At 64.4% G+C, this 20,519-nt stretch overlaps 4 protein-coding genes across 8 annotated transcripts; 3 read left to right on the top strand and 1 right to left on the bottom strand.

Annotated features, from left to right (window-relative positions):
- Window positions 1-1,711: 1,711 nt before the first annotated feature.
- NFE2 (nuclear factor, erythroid 2) lies at window positions 1,712-6,644 on the top strand. Its single transcript, XM_065654188.1, has 4 exons — window positions 1,712-1,881; window positions 2,095-2,223; window positions 3,254-3,664; window positions 6,576-6,644. The coding sequence occupies exons 1-4, from the start codon at window positions 1,867-1,869 to the stop codon at window positions 6,642-6,644; spliced, it is 624 nt and encodes a 207-aa protein (XP_065510260.1). The 5' UTR covers window positions 1,712-1,866.
- Window positions 5,709-12,401, bottom strand: HNRNPA1 (heterogeneous nuclear ribonucleoprotein A1). Of its 4 annotated transcripts, XR_010607736.1 has the most exons (12): window positions 12,260-12,401; window positions 10,988-11,104; window positions 10,606-10,752; window positions 10,294-10,504; window positions 10,079-10,171; window positions 9,877-9,999; window positions 9,597-9,773; window positions 8,302-8,424; window positions 6,740-6,802; window positions 6,601-6,654; window positions 5,879-5,918; window positions 5,709-5,782 (listed from the first exon to the last, which is right to left on the bottom strand). XR_010607736.1 is itself a non-coding variant. In XM_065654403.1 (11 exons), the coding sequence occupies exons 1-9, from the start codon at window positions 12,272-12,274 to the stop codon at window positions 6,747-6,749; spliced, it is 1,062 nt and encodes a 353-aa protein (XP_065510475.1). In that variant the 5' UTR covers window positions 12,275-12,401; the 3' UTR covers window positions 5,709-5,782; window positions 5,879-5,918; window positions 6,740-6,746. The 4 variants fall into 4 exon arrangements, 3 of the variants coding, with proteins under 3 accessions (XP_065510475.1, XP_065510474.1, XP_065510476.1); XM_065654403.1 differs by lacking the exon at window positions 6,601-6,654; XM_065654402.1 differs by lacking the exons at window positions 5,709-5,782; window positions 5,879-5,918 and having other exon boundaries at window positions 6,270-6,654.
- Window positions 12,402-12,745: 344 nt separating this feature from the next.
- On the top strand, window positions 12,746-16,838 carry CBX5 (chromobox 5). Of its 2 annotated transcripts, none has more exons than XM_065654416.1 (5): window positions 12,746-12,893; window positions 14,275-14,430; window positions 15,113-15,296; window positions 16,122-16,219; window positions 16,315-16,838. In XM_065654416.1, exons 2-5 carry the CDS (start codon window positions 14,294-14,296, stop codon window positions 16,463-16,465), a joined length of 570 nt encoding a protein of 189 aa, XP_065510488.1. In that variant the 5' UTR covers window positions 12,746-12,893; window positions 14,275-14,293; the 3' UTR covers window positions 16,466-16,838. The 2 variants fall into 2 exon arrangements, with proteins under 2 accessions (XP_065510488.1, XP_065510487.1); XM_065654415.1 differs by lacking the exon at window positions 12,746-12,893 and adding an exon at window positions 12,982-13,086.
- A 588-nt stretch (window positions 16,839-17,426) lies between these two features.
- On the top strand, window positions 17,427-20,081 carry SMUG1 (single-strand-selective monofunctional uracil-DNA glycosylase 1). The gene is made up of 3 exons (XM_065654406.1): window positions 17,427-17,481; window positions 18,338-18,654; window positions 19,167-20,081. The coding sequence occupies exons 2-3, from the start codon at window positions 18,349-18,351 to the stop codon at window positions 19,755-19,757; spliced, it is 897 nt and encodes a 298-aa protein (XP_065510478.1). The 5' UTR covers window positions 17,427-17,481; window positions 18,338-18,348; the 3' UTR covers window positions 19,758-20,081.
- Window positions 20,082-20,519: the final 438 nt, after the last annotated feature.

Raw genomic sequence — 20,519 nt, 5'->3', positions numbered from 1 at the left:
CACGGGTTCCTGCCCCCCCCGCGTTGTCCCCAGGGTGTCCCCGGGGCGGGTCCCCGCTGCCAGCGCTGGGGGTGGCGCTGCCGGGCTCGTCCCTTGTCCCCGCGTGTCCCCGCGTGTCCCCGCGTGTCCCCGCGTCCCGCCGGGCAGCAGGTGGGTCCCGGTGATGGGGGGGGGGGAGTCCGGGTGCGGGCAGGGACGGGCAGGGCACGGATAGAACACGGGGTGCAGGCGGGATTGGGGTGCAGGCGGGATTGGGGTGCAGGCAGGATTGGGGTGCAGGCGGGATTGGGGTGCAGGCAGGATTGGGGTGCAGGCGGGATTGGGGTGCAGGCAGGATTGGGGTGCAGGCGGGATTGGGGTGCAGGCAGGAGGCAGGACACAGGCAGGGACGGGCAGGGATGGGCAGGAGCAAGCAGAGTGCAGGGAGGAGGGACGCGCAGGGACAAGAAGGGACAGGCAGGACACAGGCAGGGATTGGGGTGCAGGCAGGAGCAGGCAGGAGCAGGCAAAGGGCAGGGACAAGAAGGGACAAGAAGGGACAGGGACGGGCAGGGACGGGCAAGGACAGGTAGGGACGGGCAGGGACAAGAAGGGACAAGAAGGGACAGGAACAGGCAGGGACAGGCAGGGACAAGAAGGGACAAGAAGGGACAGGAACAGGCAGGGACGGGCAGGGACAAGAAGGGACAGGGACGGGCAGGGACGGGCAAGGACAGGTAGGGACGGGCAGGGACAAGAAGGGACAAGAAGGGACAGGAACAGGCAGGGACGGGCAGGGACAAGAAGGGACAGGGACAGGCAGGGACGGGCAGGGACGAGCAGGGACAAGAAGGGACAAGAAGGGACAAGAAGGGACAGGAACAGGCAGGGACGGGCAGGGACAAGAAGGGACAGGGACAGGCAGGGACGGGCAGGGACGAGCAGGGACAAGAAGGGACAAGAAGGGACAGGGACAGGCAGGGACGGGCAGGGACAAGAAGGGACAGGGACAGGCAGGGACGGGCAGGGACGGGCAGGGACAAGAAGGGACAAGAAGGGACAGGGACAGGCAGGGACGGGCAGGGACAAGAAGGGACAAGAAGGGACAGGGACAGGCAGGGACGGGCAGGGACAAGAAGGGACAGGGACAGGCAGGGACAGGCAGGGACAAGAAGGGACAAGAAGGGACAGGGACAGGCAGGGACGGGCAGGGACAAGAAGGGACAGGAACAGGCAGGGACGGGCAGGGACGGGCAGGGACAAGAAGGGACAAGAAGGGACAGGGACAGGCAGGGACGGGCAGGGACGGGCAGGGACAAGAAGGGACAAGAAGGGACAGGGACAGGCAGGGACGGGCAGGGACGGGCAGGGACAAGAAGGGACAAGAAGGGACAGGGACAGGCAGGGACGGGCAGGGACGGGCAGGGCCAGGGACGGGCAGGGTGCCCTGGCCGAGCGCCAGCGCGTTGGTGACACGGGGACCCGGCTCAGCCCCGGGCGGGAACAGCCGGAAACGGCCCCAACGGCTGCGGGGAGCGGGGGGGACACGCGGGGACACACACACACACACACACGGGGGGTGGCGGGACACGCCGTTCGGTCCTTGTGCAACGTCCCGGCGTTGGGCAACGCGGTGGCGCAAGGTGGGTGGCGCAAGGTGGGTGGCGCCTGGGGGGCACCCGTGGGTGGGGGCACCCGTGGGTGGGGGCACCCATAGGTGGGGGCATCGCCCCCCCCAACCGCGCCCCACGTCCCCCGCTGCACCCCGAAAGCAGAAGTGGGAGCGGGAAGGGACCCAGGCGTCCTGCGGGGGGGTCAGTGGGTGCCTCCCCCCCCCCATAACCCCTTGTCTGGGGCGGCAGGAGGCGGCGACGCTGCGGCTCCGACATGGGGGACCCCGAGGTGAGCGGAGGGGGTCCGGTCTCAGGGAGTCGGAGGTGGCATTGGGGGTGTCGCATGGGGCGTGAGGGTCATGGGTGGGGACCGAGGTGGGTCTGGGGGTGTTTCGGGGACTGAGGGGGGCGCTAGGACCCGGGGGGGGTCCTGGTGGGCCATTGGGGCGGGGCTTGGGCCAGCTGCAGCCAATCAGAGCCAACGAGGCACTTTGCCCCGCAGACACTGGCGGCGCTCGGGGAGCTGGGGGGGCGTGGCCCAGCCTTGGCCCCGCCCCTAGCCCCGCCCCTGCCGGGCCCCGCCGAGGTGGAGATCACGTGGCAGGAGATCCTGTCGCTCAGCGAGCTGCAGGTGGGCCACGCCCCCTCCGCGTGACCACGCCCCCTTCGTGGACCACGCCCCCCCCGCAGGCTCCTACCGCCCCCTGCTGGCCACCGGGCTGCACCGCCGCATCCCCCGCCCCCGTGCACCCCAGCCCGTTCCCGCCTTGGGACCCCCCCCCCCAAACACACCCCAGGACCCCCCCCGCTGCACCCCCCTCTTCCTGAACCCCCTGAGACTCCCATTGTATCCCACCTCCCCCTGGTACCCCTGACACCCCCATTGTACCCCCCAACCTCTGACCCCCCTGAAATCCCCATTGTATCTGCCCCCAGCCCCTGAAGCCCACATTGTGCTCCCCCTGGGACCCCCCCAACCTCTGACTCCCCTGAATCTCCCATTGTAGCCCCCCCAGCCCGACCCCCCCATTGTGCTCCCCCCGGGCCACCCCCATTGTGCCCCCCCACCTCTGACCTCCCTGAACCCCCCATTGTGCTCCCCCCGGGCCACCCCCATTGTACCCCCCCAACCCCTGACTCCCCTGAATCGCCCACTGTAGCCCCCCCATTGTGCTCCCCCCGGGCCACCCCCATTGTACCCCCCCAACCCCTGACTCCCCTGAATCCCCCATTGTAGCCCCCCCATTGTGCTCCCCCTGGGACCCCCCCATTGTACCCCCCCAACCTCTGACTCCCCTGAATCTCCCATTGTAGCCCCCCCAGCCCGACCCCCCCATTGTGCTCCCCCCGGGCCACCCCCATTGTGCCCCCCCACCTCTGACCTCCCTGAATCCCCCACTGTAGCCCCCCCATTGTGCTCCCCCTGGGACCCCCCCATTGTACCCCCCCAACCCCTGAATCCCCCATTGTAGCCCCCCCATTGTGCTCCCCCTGGGACCCCCCCATTGTACCCTCCCAACCTCTGACTCCCCTGAATCCCCCATTGTAGCCCCCCCATTGTACCCCCCCAACCTCTGACTCCCCTGAATCCCCCACTGTACCCCCCCCCCATTGTACTCCCGCCGGGGCCACCCCCCTGACCCCCCCCTTCTCCCCCCCAGGGCCTGGACGTGTCCACCGCCCCCCCTTTCCCCCCAGCGCCCCCCGCTCCCGTGTACCCCCCCGCCGCGCCGCCGCGCTGGCCGCTGCCGCTGCCGCCCGAGGCGCTGGTGGCGCTGCCGGCCGAGTCGTTCCGCGCCGCGCTGGGCCGGGCGCGCCTGTCGGGCGCGGAGGTGGCGCTGGCCCGCGACATGCGGCGGCGCGCCAAGAACAAGGTGGCGGCGCAGAGATGTCGGCGCCGCAAGCTGGAAGCGATCGCGGGGCTGCGGGAGGAGCTGGGCCGGTTGGGACGGGAGAGGGAGCGGCTGCTGAGGGTGCGCGGGGGGCTGCGGAGGGACCTGGCCAGGGTGGCGGCCATGGTGCGGGGGGCCATGGGGGACGGGGGGGCCCTGGACAATGGGGGGGACCTGGGGGTACTGGAGAATGGGGGAGTGATGGGGAATGGGGGGGTCCTGGGGAATGCAGAGCTGATGGGGAATGGGGGGGTCTTGGGGGACAGGGGGGCCCTGGGGAATGGGGTGGGCCTGGACAATGGGGGAACCCTGGATAATGGGGGAGCCCTGGATAATGGAGGAGCCCTGGGGGTACTGGGGAATGGGAGAATGATGGGGAACAGGGGGGCCCTGGACAATGGGGGAGCCCTGAACAATGGGGGAGCCCTGGGGGTACTGGGGAACGGGGGAATGATGGGGAACAAGGGGGCCCTGGACAATGGGGGAGCCCTGGGGGTACTGGGGAACGGGGGAATGATGGGGAACAAGGGGGCCCTGGACAATGGGGGAGCCCTGGGGAACGGGGGAGTGATGGGGAACGGGGGGGACCTGGGGGTACTGGGGAATGGGGGAGTGATGGGGAACAGGGGGGTCCTGGGGAATGCAGAGCTGATGGGGAATGGGGGGGTCCTGGGGGACAGGGGGGCCCTGGGGAATGGGGTGGGCCTGGAAAATGGGGGAGCCGTAGACAATGGGGGAGTGATAGGGAAGAGGGGGAGCCTAGAGAACAGGGGGGTCCTGGGGAATGGGGGGATCTTGGGGCCAATAGGGAATGGGGGGGCCCTGGGGAATGCAGAACTGATGGGGAACGGGGGGGTCTTGGGGGACAGGGGGGCCCTGGGGAATGGGGTGGGCCTGGACAATGGGGGAGTGATGGGGAACGGGGGGGTCCCGGGGAACAGGGGGATCTTGGGGCCGATGGGGAATAGGGGGATCCTGGGGAATAGGGGGGCCCTGGGGAATGCAGAGGTGATAGGGAAGGGGGGGTTCTTGGGGGACAGGGGGGCCCTGGACAATGAGGGGGCCCTGGGGAGTGGGGGAGTGATGGGAGACAGAGGGGTGATGAGGAATGGGGGGGTCCCAGGGAATGTGGAGGTGATGGGGAACAGGGAGGTCTTGGGGGACAAGGGTGTCCTGGGGGCAATAGGAAATGGGGTACCCCTGGGGAATGGGGTGCCCCTGGGGGTGCTGGGGGATGTTGGGGTCCTGGGGCACAGGGGGGTGATGGGGGGTGAGGAGCTGCCCCCTCCCGAAAGCCTCGGGCTGCACCTGGTGCCTGATGGGGGGGGCAGACTGGGGGAGTGAGGGGGGGGCTGCACCCCATGGGGAGGAGGGGGGGGCTTGGGTGCACCCCAGAGCACCCCTGTACCTGATGGGGCGCACCTTGGGTGCTCACGGTGCCATCGTGAACCCCATAAAGCCCAAGGGCACCCTTGGGTGACCCCTGTGCTCCATGGCACCCTTGGGGGACACCTGAACCCCCTGGGGTGCTGGGGGGTCCTTGGGGTGACATCCTGCACCCCATAGAGCCCCGCAGCACCCTTGGGTGACCCCTGCACCCCACAGCACCCTTGGGTGCTCCCACATCCCCAGAGCCCAATGGACCCTGGGTCCTGTCCCCAGTGTCCCCTGCACCACCCCAGGGTGTCCCCAGTGCCCCCCAGCTCTGCCCGGGCTGCAGGTGACACCCTGGGGACACCCTGTCACTGTCACCTCTGTAAACAGACAATAAACCAGATTGGAGGGGGCCAGCGCCTGTGTCACCTCTGTCACCTCCTGTCCCAGCACCCTGGGGTGACACATTCCTGCCACCTCTTTCCCTCTCTGTCCCTCTGGGGCAAGGAGGTGTCACCCTGTCACCTCAGTTCAGGTGACACATCCCTTACTCCGTCCTGCCCTGGGCTGTCACAGCCTGTCACCTCCTGTCCCTGTCACCTGGGGTGACAGGTGGCTCTAACTTGCCCTGCGGTCCCCACAACCTTGTCCCTCATCCCACCTTCTTCGTTCTCTGTCCCCATTTTGTCCCCTCCATCCTCATCCCCAGCCCTGTCCCTTCTGTCCTCATCCCCGTCCCGCTCCCCAGTGCCACCATGTCCCCAAATGCTCCATCCCCATCCTGTCCCCTCTGTCCCCACCCCACACTGTCCCCTCCCTGTGCCCACAAACGGGTCACTATTACAAAAATACCCTTTTTTAAAATTTATTTACAAGCCCCCCCCGCTCCCCGGCGACTCCAACACCTCAGGGGTCCCACGGGCGCTGCAAAGAAGGGGACAGCTGTGAGGGGGGGTGTCCCCAACCCCAGGGGTGTCCCCATTTTCCCCTCACCCCCCCACCCAGTGTCCCCCCGCTCACCTGTTGCTCCCCACGGGCTCCTCTCATTTACCGGCGGCTCCTACAAAAGCAAAAAGTGGGTGTTAGTGACGTGGGGGGGGTGACAGGGACAATGGGGAGGGGACAGACACAGAAGCTGCTCTTACCTACAGCGTCCGCGGTGCTGCGGGGGGGGAAATAGGGGAGGGGACGACACCAAAGGGACACCATGGGGACAAGTTGGGGGCTGGCAGCTTGATATTTGGGGGTGGAAGCTTGAAATGGGGGTGAAATGGGGCTTGGGGGTTGGGGGGAAGAGGAAAAGCCTGAGCTATTCTGCACTGGGTGCACTCCACGGCATCTGAGCGTGGAGCTCCGAAAGATAGAAAAATCTACCTAAAAAATAATAATTTAAAAAAAAAAAAAAAAAAAAAAAAAGAGAGACATTTATTCAGCGTCAGGTTGTGTTACAGTCAGCGATCGACAGCACGGGCGCGCAAATAAAAACGAGGCCCCGGGGTTCGGCCTCGTCGGAATGCTTCCACGGCACAGAACAAACTAAAAATAACCTGGTTGTACAATTAATTAATTACTGAGTCACAAAAAAAAAAAAACCAAAAAAAAAAAGAAAAAAAATAACCAAAAACACAGTCCTGGGGGGGGTCACGGAGGAGACACTCGTGTCCGAGGACGTGGTGGCGTCACGGGGGGGGCGGCCACCGACCTCCCCCCGCCAAAGGGGCCGCGGTCACAAGCGGTGTCACCTGCGGCGGCCCTGTCCCCTCTCTTGACTCGCCTCTCCCGCTAAGCTTGGTGTCCTGCGAATAACAGGCAATAAAATTAATCTAAAGGGCGTGTTTCTGGGGTGTTTTTCCGTGTAATTTAATGTGGGGGGGGGCTCACCTGGGTGTTAAAACCTCCTGCCGCCGCCGTAGCTGCCGCCGCCACTCGAGCTGCCGTAGCCGCCTGCGGGAGGGGAAAAAAAGGCTTTAAAAAATGCTTTTTTTTTTTGAGGTACCCACCCAAAATGACCCAAAAAAGCGCTGTGCTCAATGCTACAAATGCAAAAAAAAAAAAAAAAAAACACCAACAAAAAAAAGGGGATATTTGGTGGCTACAGAAGCGCTTCGGGTGCCATGAGCAAATGGTTCAGCAACGCGGCACAGCAGTGGCGCTTTTTAAAAGCTTTTTTTAAATTTTTTTTTTAAATAGGTGTATGCTTAGCCAGTAGTGTCGCCCAGGTGGCCAAAAAGGCCACCAGCGGTGACCGTCCCCCTGTCCTGGGGAGGCCAAACCTCGAATCCTGCGCTCAGTTTTGGGACCCTCAAAATGGCGGCGCCGAGATCACCTCAGGGCTCAAAATGTGGCACCAAAATCACCTCAAAACACAAAACTGCAGCCCCAGGGGCACCAAAATTACCTCAAAAGACAAAATTGCAGGCCCAGGGGCACCAAAATTACCTCAAAAGACAAAATTGCAGGCCCAGGGGCACCAAGATCACCTCAAAACACAGAATGGTGGCACCAGGGCCACCGAGATCACCTCAAGGCTCAAAATGGCAGCACCAGGGGTGGCGGGATCACCTCGGCTGACAAAACTGAGGCACCTGGGGTACCAAGATGACCTAAAACCACAAAATTGTGGCCTCAGGGGCACCAGAATCACCTCAGGACTCACGAAGGCGGCCCCAAGGGCAGTAAAATAACCTCAAAACACAGAACGGCAGCGCCAGGGACAACAAAATCACCTCAGGGCTCAACATGGCGGCCCCAGGGGTGGCGGGATCACCTCATGACAAGAAAGAACTTGAGCTGGAGCGAGTTCAGAGAAGGGAACGGAGCTGGGGAAGGGGCTGGAGAAGGAGGTTGAAGGTGGAAATTTGGGGTGATTTCTTCCCCAAAGGGCTGTCGGGCATTGAACGGGCTGCCCAGGAGGGTTGAACAGATGCAGAGATGACGTTCTCGGGGACATGGGTTAGTGCCCGTAAAATGTTAATAATCCATATTTAAAATTTAATAATCCATATTTAAAACTAATCCGTTAAAATTAATCAGGTAACTTAGAGCGATCTTGCTTCCCATGTTAAAAAAAACGGTCAAAAACAGTGAGGGAACAAATGTTGTGTATAACCACAATTTTAAGGTAGTATGTTGTCAGAATTGTACTATGTGAAATACTTAAAGCCAAAGTAAAGTGGATTTTTATTATTTAAACACAGGAGCCCAAATTGCTCCTGTGCAACAGCAAGTTTAAAGTTAAAATTCAGTTTATCACAGACTTTTGCTATTGGAACATGAGGAAAAACTGACTTAATTTGGGGTTGCCGAGCCCTGGGTGATCTCTACAGGTCCCTTCCACCCCAACCAGCCCCAGATTCTGTGAAATGCTCTTGGTGGGGGTCAAACAAAAAGGATTTTGGGGGGGGGAAAACAACCCAACCTTCCCCCCCCCGCCCCAGACTCACCGCCGCCGTAGGGGCCCGAGCTGCGCCCCCCAAAATTGCCGCCCTTCATGGGGCCGAAGTTGGACGCCTGGTTGTTGTAACTGCCGAAGTCGTTGTAGTTCCCCCCGCCACCGAAATTGCTGCCTGGGGGGGGGAAAGGAGGGAGAGAGGGTGGGTGTGGGGAATGGGGGAACACCTGGGGGTCTGGGGGGGTTAATGGGGAGTACAGAGGGCACGGGGTGTTTAATAGGGAGACTGGAGGCACTGGGGAGCTTGTGGGGGGGTTAACGGGGAGCTCAGAGCCACCCCATGGCCAGGCGGGGTTTAACTGGGAGCCCAGAGTGGGGTCTAACTGGGAACACAGAGGCTGGTAGTGGGCTTAACTGGGAGCCCAGGGAGGGATTTAACTGGGAGCTTGGAGGCACCTGAGGAATTAGGGGGGGGGACAGTTAACGGGAAGCCTGGGGTGGGTAACTGGGAGACTAGAAGCACCCAAGGAATGGGGGGGTTTAACTGGGAGCCCAGCCGCATTTAACTGGGAGCCCAGGAGCACCAGAGGAATTGGGGGGGGTTTAGCGGGGAGCAAGTGGGAGCCTGGGGGTCCCGCATAGATGGGGGGCGGGGTCGTTTAACTAGGAGCACCCAGGAGCCAGGAGAGTGTTTAATGGGGGTCTGGCGGCACCCCACTGTTAGACTGGGGGTTAACTGGGAGCCCAGAGGCCTGCGGTGCTTAACTGGGAGCCAAGAGGTACCTGGGAGCCTGGGGGGGTGTTTAATTGGGAGTCTGGGGGTACCCCACTGTCAGAATGGGGTTTAACTGGGAGCCCAGAGCCAACCGGAGATCTGGGGGGCGGGGGGAGGATTTAATGGGGAGCCCAGAGGCACTGTGAGCTTTGGGGTGATTTAACTGGGAGCCCAGTGGCCTGGGGGGGTTAACTGGGACCCCAAAGGCCTGAGGGGGGGGTTTAATGGGGAGCCCAGAGGTCTGGGGAGATTTAACTGGGAGCCTGGAGTCACCCGGGAGAGTGTTTAATTGGGAGTCTGGGGGGGCCCCATTGTCAGAATGGGGTTTAACTGGGAGCCCAGTGGCCTGGGGGGGTGGTTAACTAGAACCCCAAAGGCACCCAAAGGCCTGAGGGGGGGAGTTTAGTGGGGAGCCCAGAGGTCTGGGGGAGGGTGGTTAACTGGGAACCCAAAAGCACCCAGAGCCCTTGGGGGGTTTAACTGGGAGCCCAGAGTCCTGGGGGGGGTTTAACTGGGAGCCTGGAGCCACCCCATGGCCCAGAAGCAGATTTGGAGGTGCGGGAAGGTCCCACCTGTCCCTGCTTCGGAGAGGCCGTTCCGCACGGCGAGCGCGGGTCCCCGTGCCGGGCGTCGGCCCCCACTGCCGCCACCGAAACCGCCGCCACCATTGTTGTAACCGTCGTAGGTGCTGCCGCCGCCGTAACCCCGGCTGCCGCCCGAGTAGCCAGGGCCGCCGCTGCCGCCGTAACCTGGGGGCGGGAGAGAAAAAGGAGCTGGGGGCTGAGCCGCTGTGGGGTGTCGGTGTCCCTAAGGCGGGTGGCAGCTGATGTCCCCCCACTCAGAATCACTTACCACGGCCGCCGAAGTTCCCGCCGCGATTGAAGTTGTCGTTACCGCCGAATCCGCCTCCGCGGCCACCGCCGAAGTTACCGGATCCGCTGCGGCCTAGGAGAGGGGGCGGTGGGGGGGGACAGCCTTTAGGAACAGCACAGGCAGCGGGTTTAGCGGCGGTGGGGGGGTGGGTTTCAGGGGGGGCGCTGGGGCGTGGGCTCACCTCGCTGGCTGGCCGAGGCACTGGCCATCTCCTGCTTGGAAAGCGCCTTCCGCACCTCGCAGTTGTGCCCGTTCACCGTGTGGTACTTCTGGACTGCGGGGTAGGACGTAAAACTTAGCGAAGTGGGGTAAAACTTAAGGGCAAGGGTAAAATTTAGGGGCGAGGGGCACAAAATTGGGTGCCCCGCTCATTTTCAGTGCGCGTCTCAGACTTACTAACTATCTTGTCGACAGAGTCGTGGTCGTCGAAGGTGACGAAGGCGAAGCCGCGCTTCTTGCCACTGCCGCGGTCCGTCATGATCTCGATTACTTCGATTTTGCCGTACTGGCCAAAATAGTCCCGCAGGTGATGCTCCTCCGTGTCCTCCTTGATGCCGCCCACAAAGATCTTCTTGACTGTGAGGTGGGCGCCGGGGCGTTGCGAGTCCTGCGGGGACACCCCGGGGTGGGTTTGGGGTCTGGGGAGCCCCCCTGGTGGCGTTTCACCCCCCCACCTTGGGGACAATGACAGAGACGTGCCCTCCGTACCTCTCGGGACACGGCTCTCTTTGGTTCGACGACTCTACCGTCCACTTTGTGCGGCCGGGCGTTCATGGCGGCGTCAACCTCCTCCACCGAGGAGTACGTGACGAAGCCGAAGCCTCGCGAGCGTTTGGTGTTCGGGTCCCTCATCACCTGCGGGGACGGGGATGTGTCAGGCGTGTGAATCCCGACCCCAAAAAAACCTAGCAGCCACCCCCTTCCGTGGGGACGTGAATCCATTCCCTCTGCTCCCCTCATTACCTACATCGTTACCCTGTCAGTGCTGGGTCACTGAGGGCTGTCACTTGTCACCCACCCCCCCACAGAGGTTCTGGGGACAGAAAGGACACGGGGGGACAATAAAGGGGGTGTTTGGGGGGGTCCTTACCACGCAGTCGGTCAGGGTGCCCCATTGCTCGAAGTGGCTGCGGAGACTCTCGTCTGTGGTTTCAAAGCTGAGGCCGCCGATGAAGAGTTTGCGGAGCTGCTCGGGCTCCTTTGGAGACTATGGGGATGAGGGCGTGAGAAAGGGGGGACACACACGCCCCTGTCCCACCCCCCAACACCTACATAGGATCCCTTTGTGCTGTCCCAGCTCCAAGGAGGCCCTGGCACCCCCAGCCCCGCCTCACTGAGCCCTCTACACCCCATCATCTCTGTCTGCAGCCCCTAAACGGGCCCCATTGCCCCCAAATCTTTTCTATGAGGTTTTCTCGTGCTCCTCCAGCCCCGGGGCGGGGCCTGTCATACCCAGTGCTGTCCCCAGCCCTGGCGAGACCCCATCACCCCCAATCCCCACCTATGGACATGTCCAGGCCCCCTGAAACCCCCTTGGGTACCCCAAACTTCACTTATGGGGCTGACCAGGCTCAGGGGATCCCCAGCCCCACTGTGAGGCTACAAGAGGCCTGATACCCCCAAAGTGAATCTGTGGGAACACCCAGGCCCTAAGCGGACCCTGAGCCCCCCAGCCCCCATCTGCGGGGCTGCCATGGCCCCAAAGGGACTCTAAATCCCCCAGCCCCCCATCTGTGGGGCAGTGCAGCCCCTGAGGCCCCCAAACCCCTTCTGTAGGGTCGCCCTGGCCCCAAAGCGACCCTGAGCCCCCTCAGAGCCCATCTCTGGGACACTGCAGCGCCCTGAACCCCCCCCACTCCCATCTGCGGGGCCGCCCAGCCCTCAAGCACACCCTAAGCCCCCCCCAAGACCCCACCTAAATGGCCACCCCGGCCCCCCAAGTGCCCCTGATCCCCCACCAAGACCGCACTTTGGGGGTGGCCGGGGTCCCCATGGGGCTACGGAGCGAGGGCCTGGCCCCCTCTGCTCTGCGCATGCGCGGAGCCGCCGCCATCGCCCACCCGAGCACAAAGAGCGCGCACGTGGCCCCGCGCGCTCGGGGAGGGGGGCGCGCCGCGGCGGGGAGCGGGAGGGAGGGCGGAAGAGCCGGCGCGCGCGGGGCTGCGCATGCGCCGCGGGAGCCCCCCGGCGCGCAGCGGGGCGCCGGCGCCTGCGCAGTGAGGGGGCGGGCGGGCGGTGCGCGCAGGCGCGTTGCGCGCGGCCCGCGCGGCGGCAAGAGCGGGGCGGCGGGGGGGGGTGGGGCGGGGAGGCCGCGGCGGGAGCGAACGGCGGGGCGGGGCCGGGGGGCGGCGGCGGCGCTTACCTCGGACTTGGCCATGGCGGCGGCGCGGGGCTGGGCGGGCTGGTCGGCGGGCGGCTCAGCGCGCGATGCTCCCTCTGCGAGGCGCCGACACAGAAAGGGGCCGAGCGACGCGAGCGCCGCCGCCTCACTCCGCCGCCCCCGCCGACCGCCCGCCCCCCGACCGCTCCCATTGGGTGGGCCCGCCCGTGCCGCGCCCCCACGCCGCCTCCTATTGGGCGGTGGGCCTGAGCGACGCGGCCTCATTGGCGGAGCCCGGCTGCTCCGCCCGCGGTGCCGCCGCTGGTTGGCCGCGGCGAGGGAGGTCCCGCCTCCGCGGCTCACGGATTGGGCGACACAGCCACGGCCCCGCCCTGCGCCGCTTTTCCCGCTCCCGCCCGGACACTCCCCGGCGCTCCTCCGATTGGCTCCCTCGCTGGCGATCCCGCCCCGCGCCTCCCCCTCATTGGCTACAATCGCGGCTCGGCCGTTGCCATTGGCGGGTGCGGCCGTCGCTCAGCGCTGCCCGGCGGCGGGCCCGGCGCAGGTCGGCGAGCGCGGCGCGGTGAGCGGCAGCAGCAGCAGGGCGCGGTGGCGCCGCGGCGGCGAGTCCCGGCGGCGGCGGCGAGAAGGGGCCGCCCGGCCGCCAGCGCCCAAGGTGGGTCTGGCTCGGCGCATGCGCAACGCGGGGCTGTTGGGGTGGTGGGGGTGAAGGCGGGCGGACGCATGCGCGGAGCGCTGCCGGCGGCGCCTGCGCGCTGCGGGCGGTTTTGGCGGGCGGAGCGGCGGTGGCTCGGAGGGGCGGCCAGACCGCGGCGGACGGGCCCGCGCCGGAGCCGCTCCCCGCCCAGGTAGCGGTTGCGGGCAGCGGACGAATGGAGGGGTGGGGCAGGACAGGGGCGGGTCCGGCCAGCGGGATGGGCAGGCGCGCCGGCCAATGGCAGCGGCGGAGGGGCGGGACGGCGCGGGGAGTGACGGCCGGCCGCGCCAACGGCGGTGGGAGGGGGAGGCGGGGCGGTGGCGAGCGGCGGACCGCTCAGCCAATCAGCGAGCGGCCGCCGCGGCCCCGCCGGCCAATGGGGAGAGGTGGCGCGCTGCTCGCCCCGCCCCCGCGGCCTGTTCCGTTGTGCGGCACCGGGAGCGGGTCCGGGCTCCGCCGCCCCCGGGCCCGGGGCTGGAGAACCGCGGCCAGCCAGTCCGAACCGGTGCTTTATTCCCTCAAACCGCCTCTTTTTATTTGCCCGAAAACAGCGCTTTGCCTCAAAGCGCCTCTTTTTTTGTCTCAAAGCGCCTTTTTTTGCCTCGAAAGTGAAGCGTTTTGCCTCAAAACGGCGCTTTTCTTTTGTTCCTCCGGGACTCCCGCAGGCGGCCTTAGGGATGCGACACCGCGGGGTTCTGTTCCCATCCCTTTTACACCAAAACCCGCCTTTTTTACAACCCATACCGTTCCCTTTTACAGCCAAAACCTCCCCTTTTACACCCAAAACTTGCCCTTTTACACCCAAAACCACCGCTGGAAATCACACCCGGCCCTGTTCAGGAAACGCCCCCCCAGGGAACAGAGAACACGAAGAATTTCTTGGCCCCGTTACTATTTTCAGGGCTGAATTTAAAAAAAAAAAAAAAGCTTAACCCAAGATTTAACAAACCCCCACATTTTGGCTGCGTGTCTTAAAATTTATTTTTCTTAAACCCCTTTTTTTTCTTAGAACCCTGAGGTTTAAACCCGGGGGGGGTTTTACTGTTAAGTAGCAAACTCACCCCAAAAAGCTGCTGGTTGGGACCACAGGGTCCCCCCCTCATTGTTTCCCCATTAACCCCCAAAAAGATCCTCCAAAAAAAAAAAAAAAAAAGGAAACCGCGTTACAAATTAGCGGAAAAACGGGCTTTTCAAACTCACGGCCCCAAATCCTCGCCATTTTGGGGGGTTTTAAGGCAAATCGTGTGGGGAGGCGCTGGAGGGTTTGTTGTTTTTAAGGGTTTGGGGGGCGATGGGTGGCAAGGGGGTCCCCACTAAGCCCATCTTGTCCCCCCCACAGGACCCTTGGGCGCTGCGCTATGGGCAAGAGGAGCAAGCGGGCAGCCGACAGCTCGTCCTCGGGTGACGAGGAGGAGTATGTGGTGGAGAAGGTCCTGGACCGGCGCGTGGTGAAGGGCCAGGCCGAGTACCTGCTCAAGTGGAAGGGCTTCTCCGAGTGAGTTGGGGACGGGACGGGGAACATTGTCCTGCCCTTGGGTCACAGCGGCTGGAAAAGGACCTGGGGGGTGTCGAACGTGAGCCCAAGAAGCCACCGGCGTCCTGGTCTGTGCCGCCGGCGTCCTGGTCTGTGCCACCGGTGTCCTGGTTTGTGCCACCGGCGTCCTGGTCTGTGCCACCAGCAGGACCAGGGCAGTGACCGACCCCTGTGCCGGGGAGGCCAAACCTCGAATCTTTGGGGTGGTTTTGGGACCCTCAAAGTTGCGAGGTCACCTCAGGGGTCAAAATGCGGCACAAGGGGCATCAGAATTGCCTCAAAACACAAAATTGCGGCCTCAGGGGCAATGAAATCAGCTCAAAACACAGAGTGGCAGCCCCAGGGGTGTTGGGATCACCTCACAACAAGAAAGACCTTGAGGTGCTGGAGCGAGTTCAGAGAAGGGAAGGGGCTGGAGAAGGAGGTTGAGGGTGGAAATTTGGGGTAATTTCTTCCCCAAAGGGCTGTCGGGCATTGAACAGGCTGCCCAGGGCAGTGCTGGAGTCACCATCCCTGGAGGGGTTAAACAGATGAGGTTCTTGGGGACATTTTAGTGGCAGGATTGGGGTAACGGTTGGACTCGATCTTGAGGGGCTTTTCCAAGCCAAATGATTCTCTGATGACAACGGTTACCTGGTAACAGGGAACACAACACTTGGGAACCGGAGAAGAACCTGGATTGCCCGGAGCTGATCTCGGAGTTTATGCGCAAGTACAAGAAGATGAAGGAGGGAGATGGGAACAGACCCCGCGAGAAGGCAGAGGGAGCCAAGAGGAAAGGGCTGCCTGGCGGCGGGGAGGACGCCCGCGCCAAGAAGAAGAGGGAGGTGAGGGGACACGCCATGGGGACAGGGGACAGGCACCCAATGTCCCAGGTTGGGGACAGGAACCCAGGGATGGGGACAGGAACCCAGGGATGGGGATAAGAACCCAAGGATAGGGACAGGTAACCAGGGATGGGGACAAGAATCCAGGGATGGGGACAGGTAACCAGAGGTGGGGACAGGTGACCAGGGATGAGGACAAGGACCCAGGGATGGGGACAGGAACCCAGGGATGAGGACAGGTGACCAGAGATGAGGACAAGAATCCAGGGATGGGGACAGGTACTCAGGGATGGGGACAAGAATCCAGGGATGTGGACAGGTGACCAGGTGTGGGGACGGGAACCCAGGGATGGGGACGGGAACCCAGGGATGGGGACAGGTGACCAGAGATGAGGACAAGAATCCAGGGATGTGGACAGGTGACCAGGTGTGGGGACGGGAACCCAGGGATGGGGACGGGAACCCAGGGATGGGGACAGGTGACCAGGGATGGGGACAAGAATCCAGGGATGGGGACAGGTGACCAGGGATGGGGACGGGAACCCAGGGATGGGGACAAGAATTCAGAGATGGGGACGGGAACCCAGGGATGGGGACAGGTGACTAGGGATGGGGACAGGCACACAATGTCCCCATGATGGGGACTGTCACCCAGCCATGGGGACAGGCAGCTGCCATCCTCACAGTGGGGACAGACACCCAGTGTCACTGCAGTGGGGACAGATCCCCAACCCTGTGACCTCCAGCCATGGCAAACCAGGGCTGTGTCCCCCTCCCTGTGTCCCTGCCACCCCAAAAACCCCTTTTTTTCCCCCAAATTCACAGAGCAACGACATTGCCCGGGGCTTCGAGCGGGGACTGGAGCCCGAGAAGATCATCGGTGCCACCGACTCCTGCGGGGACCTCATGTTCCTCATGAAGTGGTGAGGCCACCAGTGTGTCCCCAAGGGGGGTGACCACCACCTGTGTCCCCCAGAACCCCCTGACCCCCCTTATTTCTGTGTCACTCCCTGTCCAGGAAGGACACAGACGAGGCTGACCTGGTGCTGGCGAAGGAGGCGAACCTCAAGTGTCCCCAAATTGTCATCGCGTTCTACGAGGAGCGGCTGACCTGGCACGCGTACCCCGAGGACACGGACAGCAAAGAGCGTGACACCCCCCGGAGCTAAGGCGGGCCCCCCCGCCTGTACATAGCCCCCCCCTCATCTCGTGTGTGTCACCCCCGCTGTGTCCCCTCCCCGCAGCCCCCCTGGGGACAGGGGAGGGGACGCTCAAACCCTGGGGGGAGACGACACAACATTTCCCCCCTCACTCCTCTTTGGGGGTGTCTGAAGGGGGGCGCCCCCCCACCCTGCACTCCCCTCCAGACCAGGGGGTGGGGCAGGTTTGGGGGGGTCTCAGCCCCTTTTTTCTTTCTTTCTTTTTTTTATTTTTTTTTGCTGTTTTTCTAAAGTTGGTGTTTTTAGCCCCCTGGGGTGTCACTGTCGTCGTCGTCGTCCCCCCCCCCAGTATTTCCACACAATAAACAATCACTTTTCAGGAGCCGCCGCTTCATCTGGGAGGTGGAGGGGGGACGTGACCGGGGGGTGTCCCCAGTATGGCCCAGTTCACCCCAGTGCTGAGTCGGGCGCCGGTTTCCCCCGTACGAAAAGGGGCGGGTGGGGGGGGTCCCCGCTCTCGGACGCCTGGGTCCCCCCGGCCGTGCCTTTCGCGCCACCTGGTGGCCACGTCGCGGCACCGCAGCTGGAGGGGGCGGAGCCACCGTGGTGGGCGGAGCAAAAGGGCGTCCGAGGGGGCGGAGCCTCAACTCGGCCACGCCCACCCCCTGCACGCCGCGGCACCGCCCGCCCCCACCAGGGGGCGCCGTTGTGTCGCGGAAGCCCGCGGGGAAGGGGCGGGGCTTGCGGAGGCCACGCCCTCCATCTGCTCTCCCCGTGAGGTCACGTGTCCAACTCCCCCAATCCCCACGGGTGTTCCCGCCGCGAGGCACGATGGGAAACTCCGAGCATGCAGACAAAGGGCCGGGCCCCGCCCACCCGCGCGGGGCACGCCGGGAAGGTGGCGGGGGGGAGTGGGCGGGGCCCGGCGGACTCCAGTTCCCGGCAGGCGCTGCGCTGGGGCGGGGTCAGGGGTCAAGGGGCGGGGCCGGCGGAAGCGCGGCCGGTGGGCCCGGCGCTGCGCACAGGTAGGCCCGGGGCGGGGGTTGTGACGTTTTATGACGTCGTGTGACGTCATTAGGACACTTGAGGGGCTGTGGGGAGGTGAGGGGGCCCTGGGGGGGCTGGTTAATGGGGCACTTGGTGGCCCCGGGTGTGCAGGGGACAGGGCGGAGCAGCTGGGGCTCTTTCCTTCCCTGGGTCAGGGCCGGGGGGGCCGCTCTGTCACCCCTGGGGTCTCCCCGTCACCCCCAAGGGCTCCACGTCACCTCCCGGGGTCTCCCTGTCACCCCCCGGGGCCTCTCTGTGTCCCCTCACGTTCTCCCTGTCTACCCTGGCATCTCTTTGTCGCTCCCTGGGGCTTCCCTGTCTACCCCCCCCACCATGTCCCTGTCCCACCAGGGCCACCCTGTCCCACATGCCCCCCCCACACCATGTCCCTGTCCCCCGTGTTCCCCCCAGCACGTCCCTGTCCCCACCAGGGTCACCCCATCCCCTGCGTCCCCTCCTTACATGTCCCTGTGTTGCAGGGCCACCCTGTCCCCCGTGTCCCCTCCAGGGCCACCCTATCCCGCCAGGGCCACCCCGTCCCCTGTGTCCCCTCTAGGGCCACCCTATCTCCCATGTCCCCATCCCCCAGGGTCACCCTGTCCCCCCAGGGCCACCCTGTCCCCCGTGTCCCCTCCAGCATGTCCCTGTCCCCCGTGTCCCCTCCCTACATGTCCCTGTGTTCCAGGGCCATCCTGTCCCCCATGTCCCCCCCCAAGGCCACCCTGTCTCCCATGTCTCCTCCCACCATGTCCCCATCCCCCCAGGGTCACCCTGTCCCCCCAAGGTCACCCTGTCCACCCAGAGCCACCCTGTCCCCCGTGTCCCCTCCCGCAGGCGATGGCAGCATGGCGGACAGGCCGGCGATGACGGTGACGGACCCGGAGCCGGTGCCGGCGGATGAGGATGAGGATGACGAGGACAAGGAGGGTGACGAAGGGGACCTGGCGGGGCGGTTCCTGCGGCTGGAGCAGGAGCAGGACGCGGAGCTGCGGGCACTGCCGCCCTTCGGGGCGCCCGTCGCGCATGTGTACCGGCCCCTGCAGTACGCATGGCGGCCCCACCGCCGCTTCGTGCGCCGCTACCTGCGCACCCCGAAACGCGTCCTATTCCTCGGCATGAACCCCGGCCCCTTCGGCATGGCCCAGACCGGGGTACGGCACGGGGGGAAACTGAGGCACGGGGCGGGGATGGGGGACATAGTTCATCCCTGTGGGGCTTCAGGTCAGGGAAACTGAGGCACGGGAGTGCCCAGGGGGTCCCAATCCATCCCCATGGGGCATCAGGTGGGGGAAACTGAGGCATGGGGGGGCTGGGGTGCCCCAGTCCAGCCCTGTGGGGTCTGAGTGGGGGGGACCTGAGGCACAGGGGTGCCCAGAGGATCCCAATCCAACCCCGTGAGGCCTTAAGTGAAGGAAACTGAGGGATGGGGGTGCTCATGGGGTGCCTGGGGATCCCAATCCACCCCCATGGGACATCAGATGGGAGAAACTGAGGCACAAGCGTGCCCGGGGGACACCATACGCTGGCCCCATCCATCCCCGCAGAGCTCGAGCCAAGGGAAACTGAGGCACAGCATAATCTCCAGGGCTTTTTTTGAGTACCAGATCCCCTTGGCACCCCCAAATCCCCCCCTCTAACCCCTTTGTCTTGTCTTGTCTTTCAGGTCCCCTTCGGCGAAGTCTGGCATGTGCGGGAGTGGCTGCGCGTCACCGGCGCGGTGACAAAACCCCCCGGCGAACACCCCAAGCGCCCCGTGCTGGGGCTGAGCTGCCGCCGCGCCGAGGTGAGCGGCGCCCGTTTCTGGGGGCTCATCCGCGCCCTCTGCCCCGACCCCCGCGTCTTTTTCCGCCACTGCTTCGTCCACAACCTCTGTCCCCTCCTCTTCCTCGCTGCCAGCGGCCGCAACGTCCCCCCTGCCGAATTGCCACCCCCCGAACGCAACCGGTTGCTGGGACCATGTGACCGGGCGCTGGCACGAGCTGTGGGGCTGCTAGGCGTGGGGCTGGTGGTGGCCGTGGGGCGGTTCACCGAGCGGAGGGCGCGCCGGGCGCTGGCGGGGGCGGCCGTGAGGGTGGAGGGGTTACCCCATCCCTCGCCCCGAAATCCCCGCGCCAACCAGGGCTGGGAGGAACTGGCCAAGGCCAGACTGGGGGAACTGGGAGTGCTGGAGTTGTTTGGCGGGGAGGAGGGGGCTGTGCCTCAGTTACCCCAGTTGGGAGGAGGTTTGGGGCAGCTCCCAGTCTCCTCAGTTTAACACTATACTTTTTTTCGCCTAAAATTGCCCTTTTTGGGTTTTTTGGGGTTTTTTAAGGTTTTTTAAGCTCTTTAACCCCGGGGTCTGGGGCCCTGTGTGCTCTTGGTGGGGGAAACTGAGGCACAGGGGGGGACAAGGGGACCCCGGTGTTCTGTTCACATCCCCCTCATGCCTCAGTTTCCCCTGTCAGCAATAAACGCTGCGTCCCCCCTGCCTTGTCCTCAGGGTGTCATCACTCGGGGGGTCCCCTGGGGGGTCCCTGCTATTGTTACTACCCGCCTCGAGGCACCCACGGGTTTGCGGGTGTGGGTATGGAGGGGACACGGAGGCTCGAGGGAGACAGAGGTGGCTTTGAGGGGGATGTGGGGGCCACAGGGACCTTGTGGGGGACACGGGCTGGGCGGGAACATGGAAACACCTCCCCAAGTGTCACCTGGGTGGATTTGGGTCCCTCTCTCCTTCCGTTCCTCCTTTGTCCCTCCATCCCTCCTTCCTCCCTGTTATCTCTCTCCCTCCATCCGCTCTCCATCCTTCCAGCCCTCCCTCCCTCCTTCTTCCGCTTTATCCTCCCTCCTTTCTCCCTGTCCCACTGTCCCTCCCTCCTTCCTTCCACCGCCGGGGCACTGGGTTGAACTGGGAAGGCACTGGGTTGAACTGGGAAGGCACTGGCCTGCCCACAGCTGCTGGAACCGGTTATGCAGAGCCGCAGCCTCCGGGCCGGTTCTGCGGGGAGAAGCCGCTAGAGAGAGGCAGAGAGCTGCT

This window comes from Caloenas nicobarica, chromosome 33, assembly GCF_036013445.1.
Source record: "Caloenas nicobarica isolate bCalNic1 chromosome 33, bCalNic1.hap1, whole genome shotgun sequence".
Classification (NCBI taxonomy): Eukaryota; Metazoa; Chordata; class Aves; order Columbiformes; family Columbidae; genus Caloenas; species Caloenas nicobarica.
The sequence above is the reverse complement of the archived record's forward strand: the minus strand, read 5'-3'. Positions and strand labels throughout refer to the sequence as shown.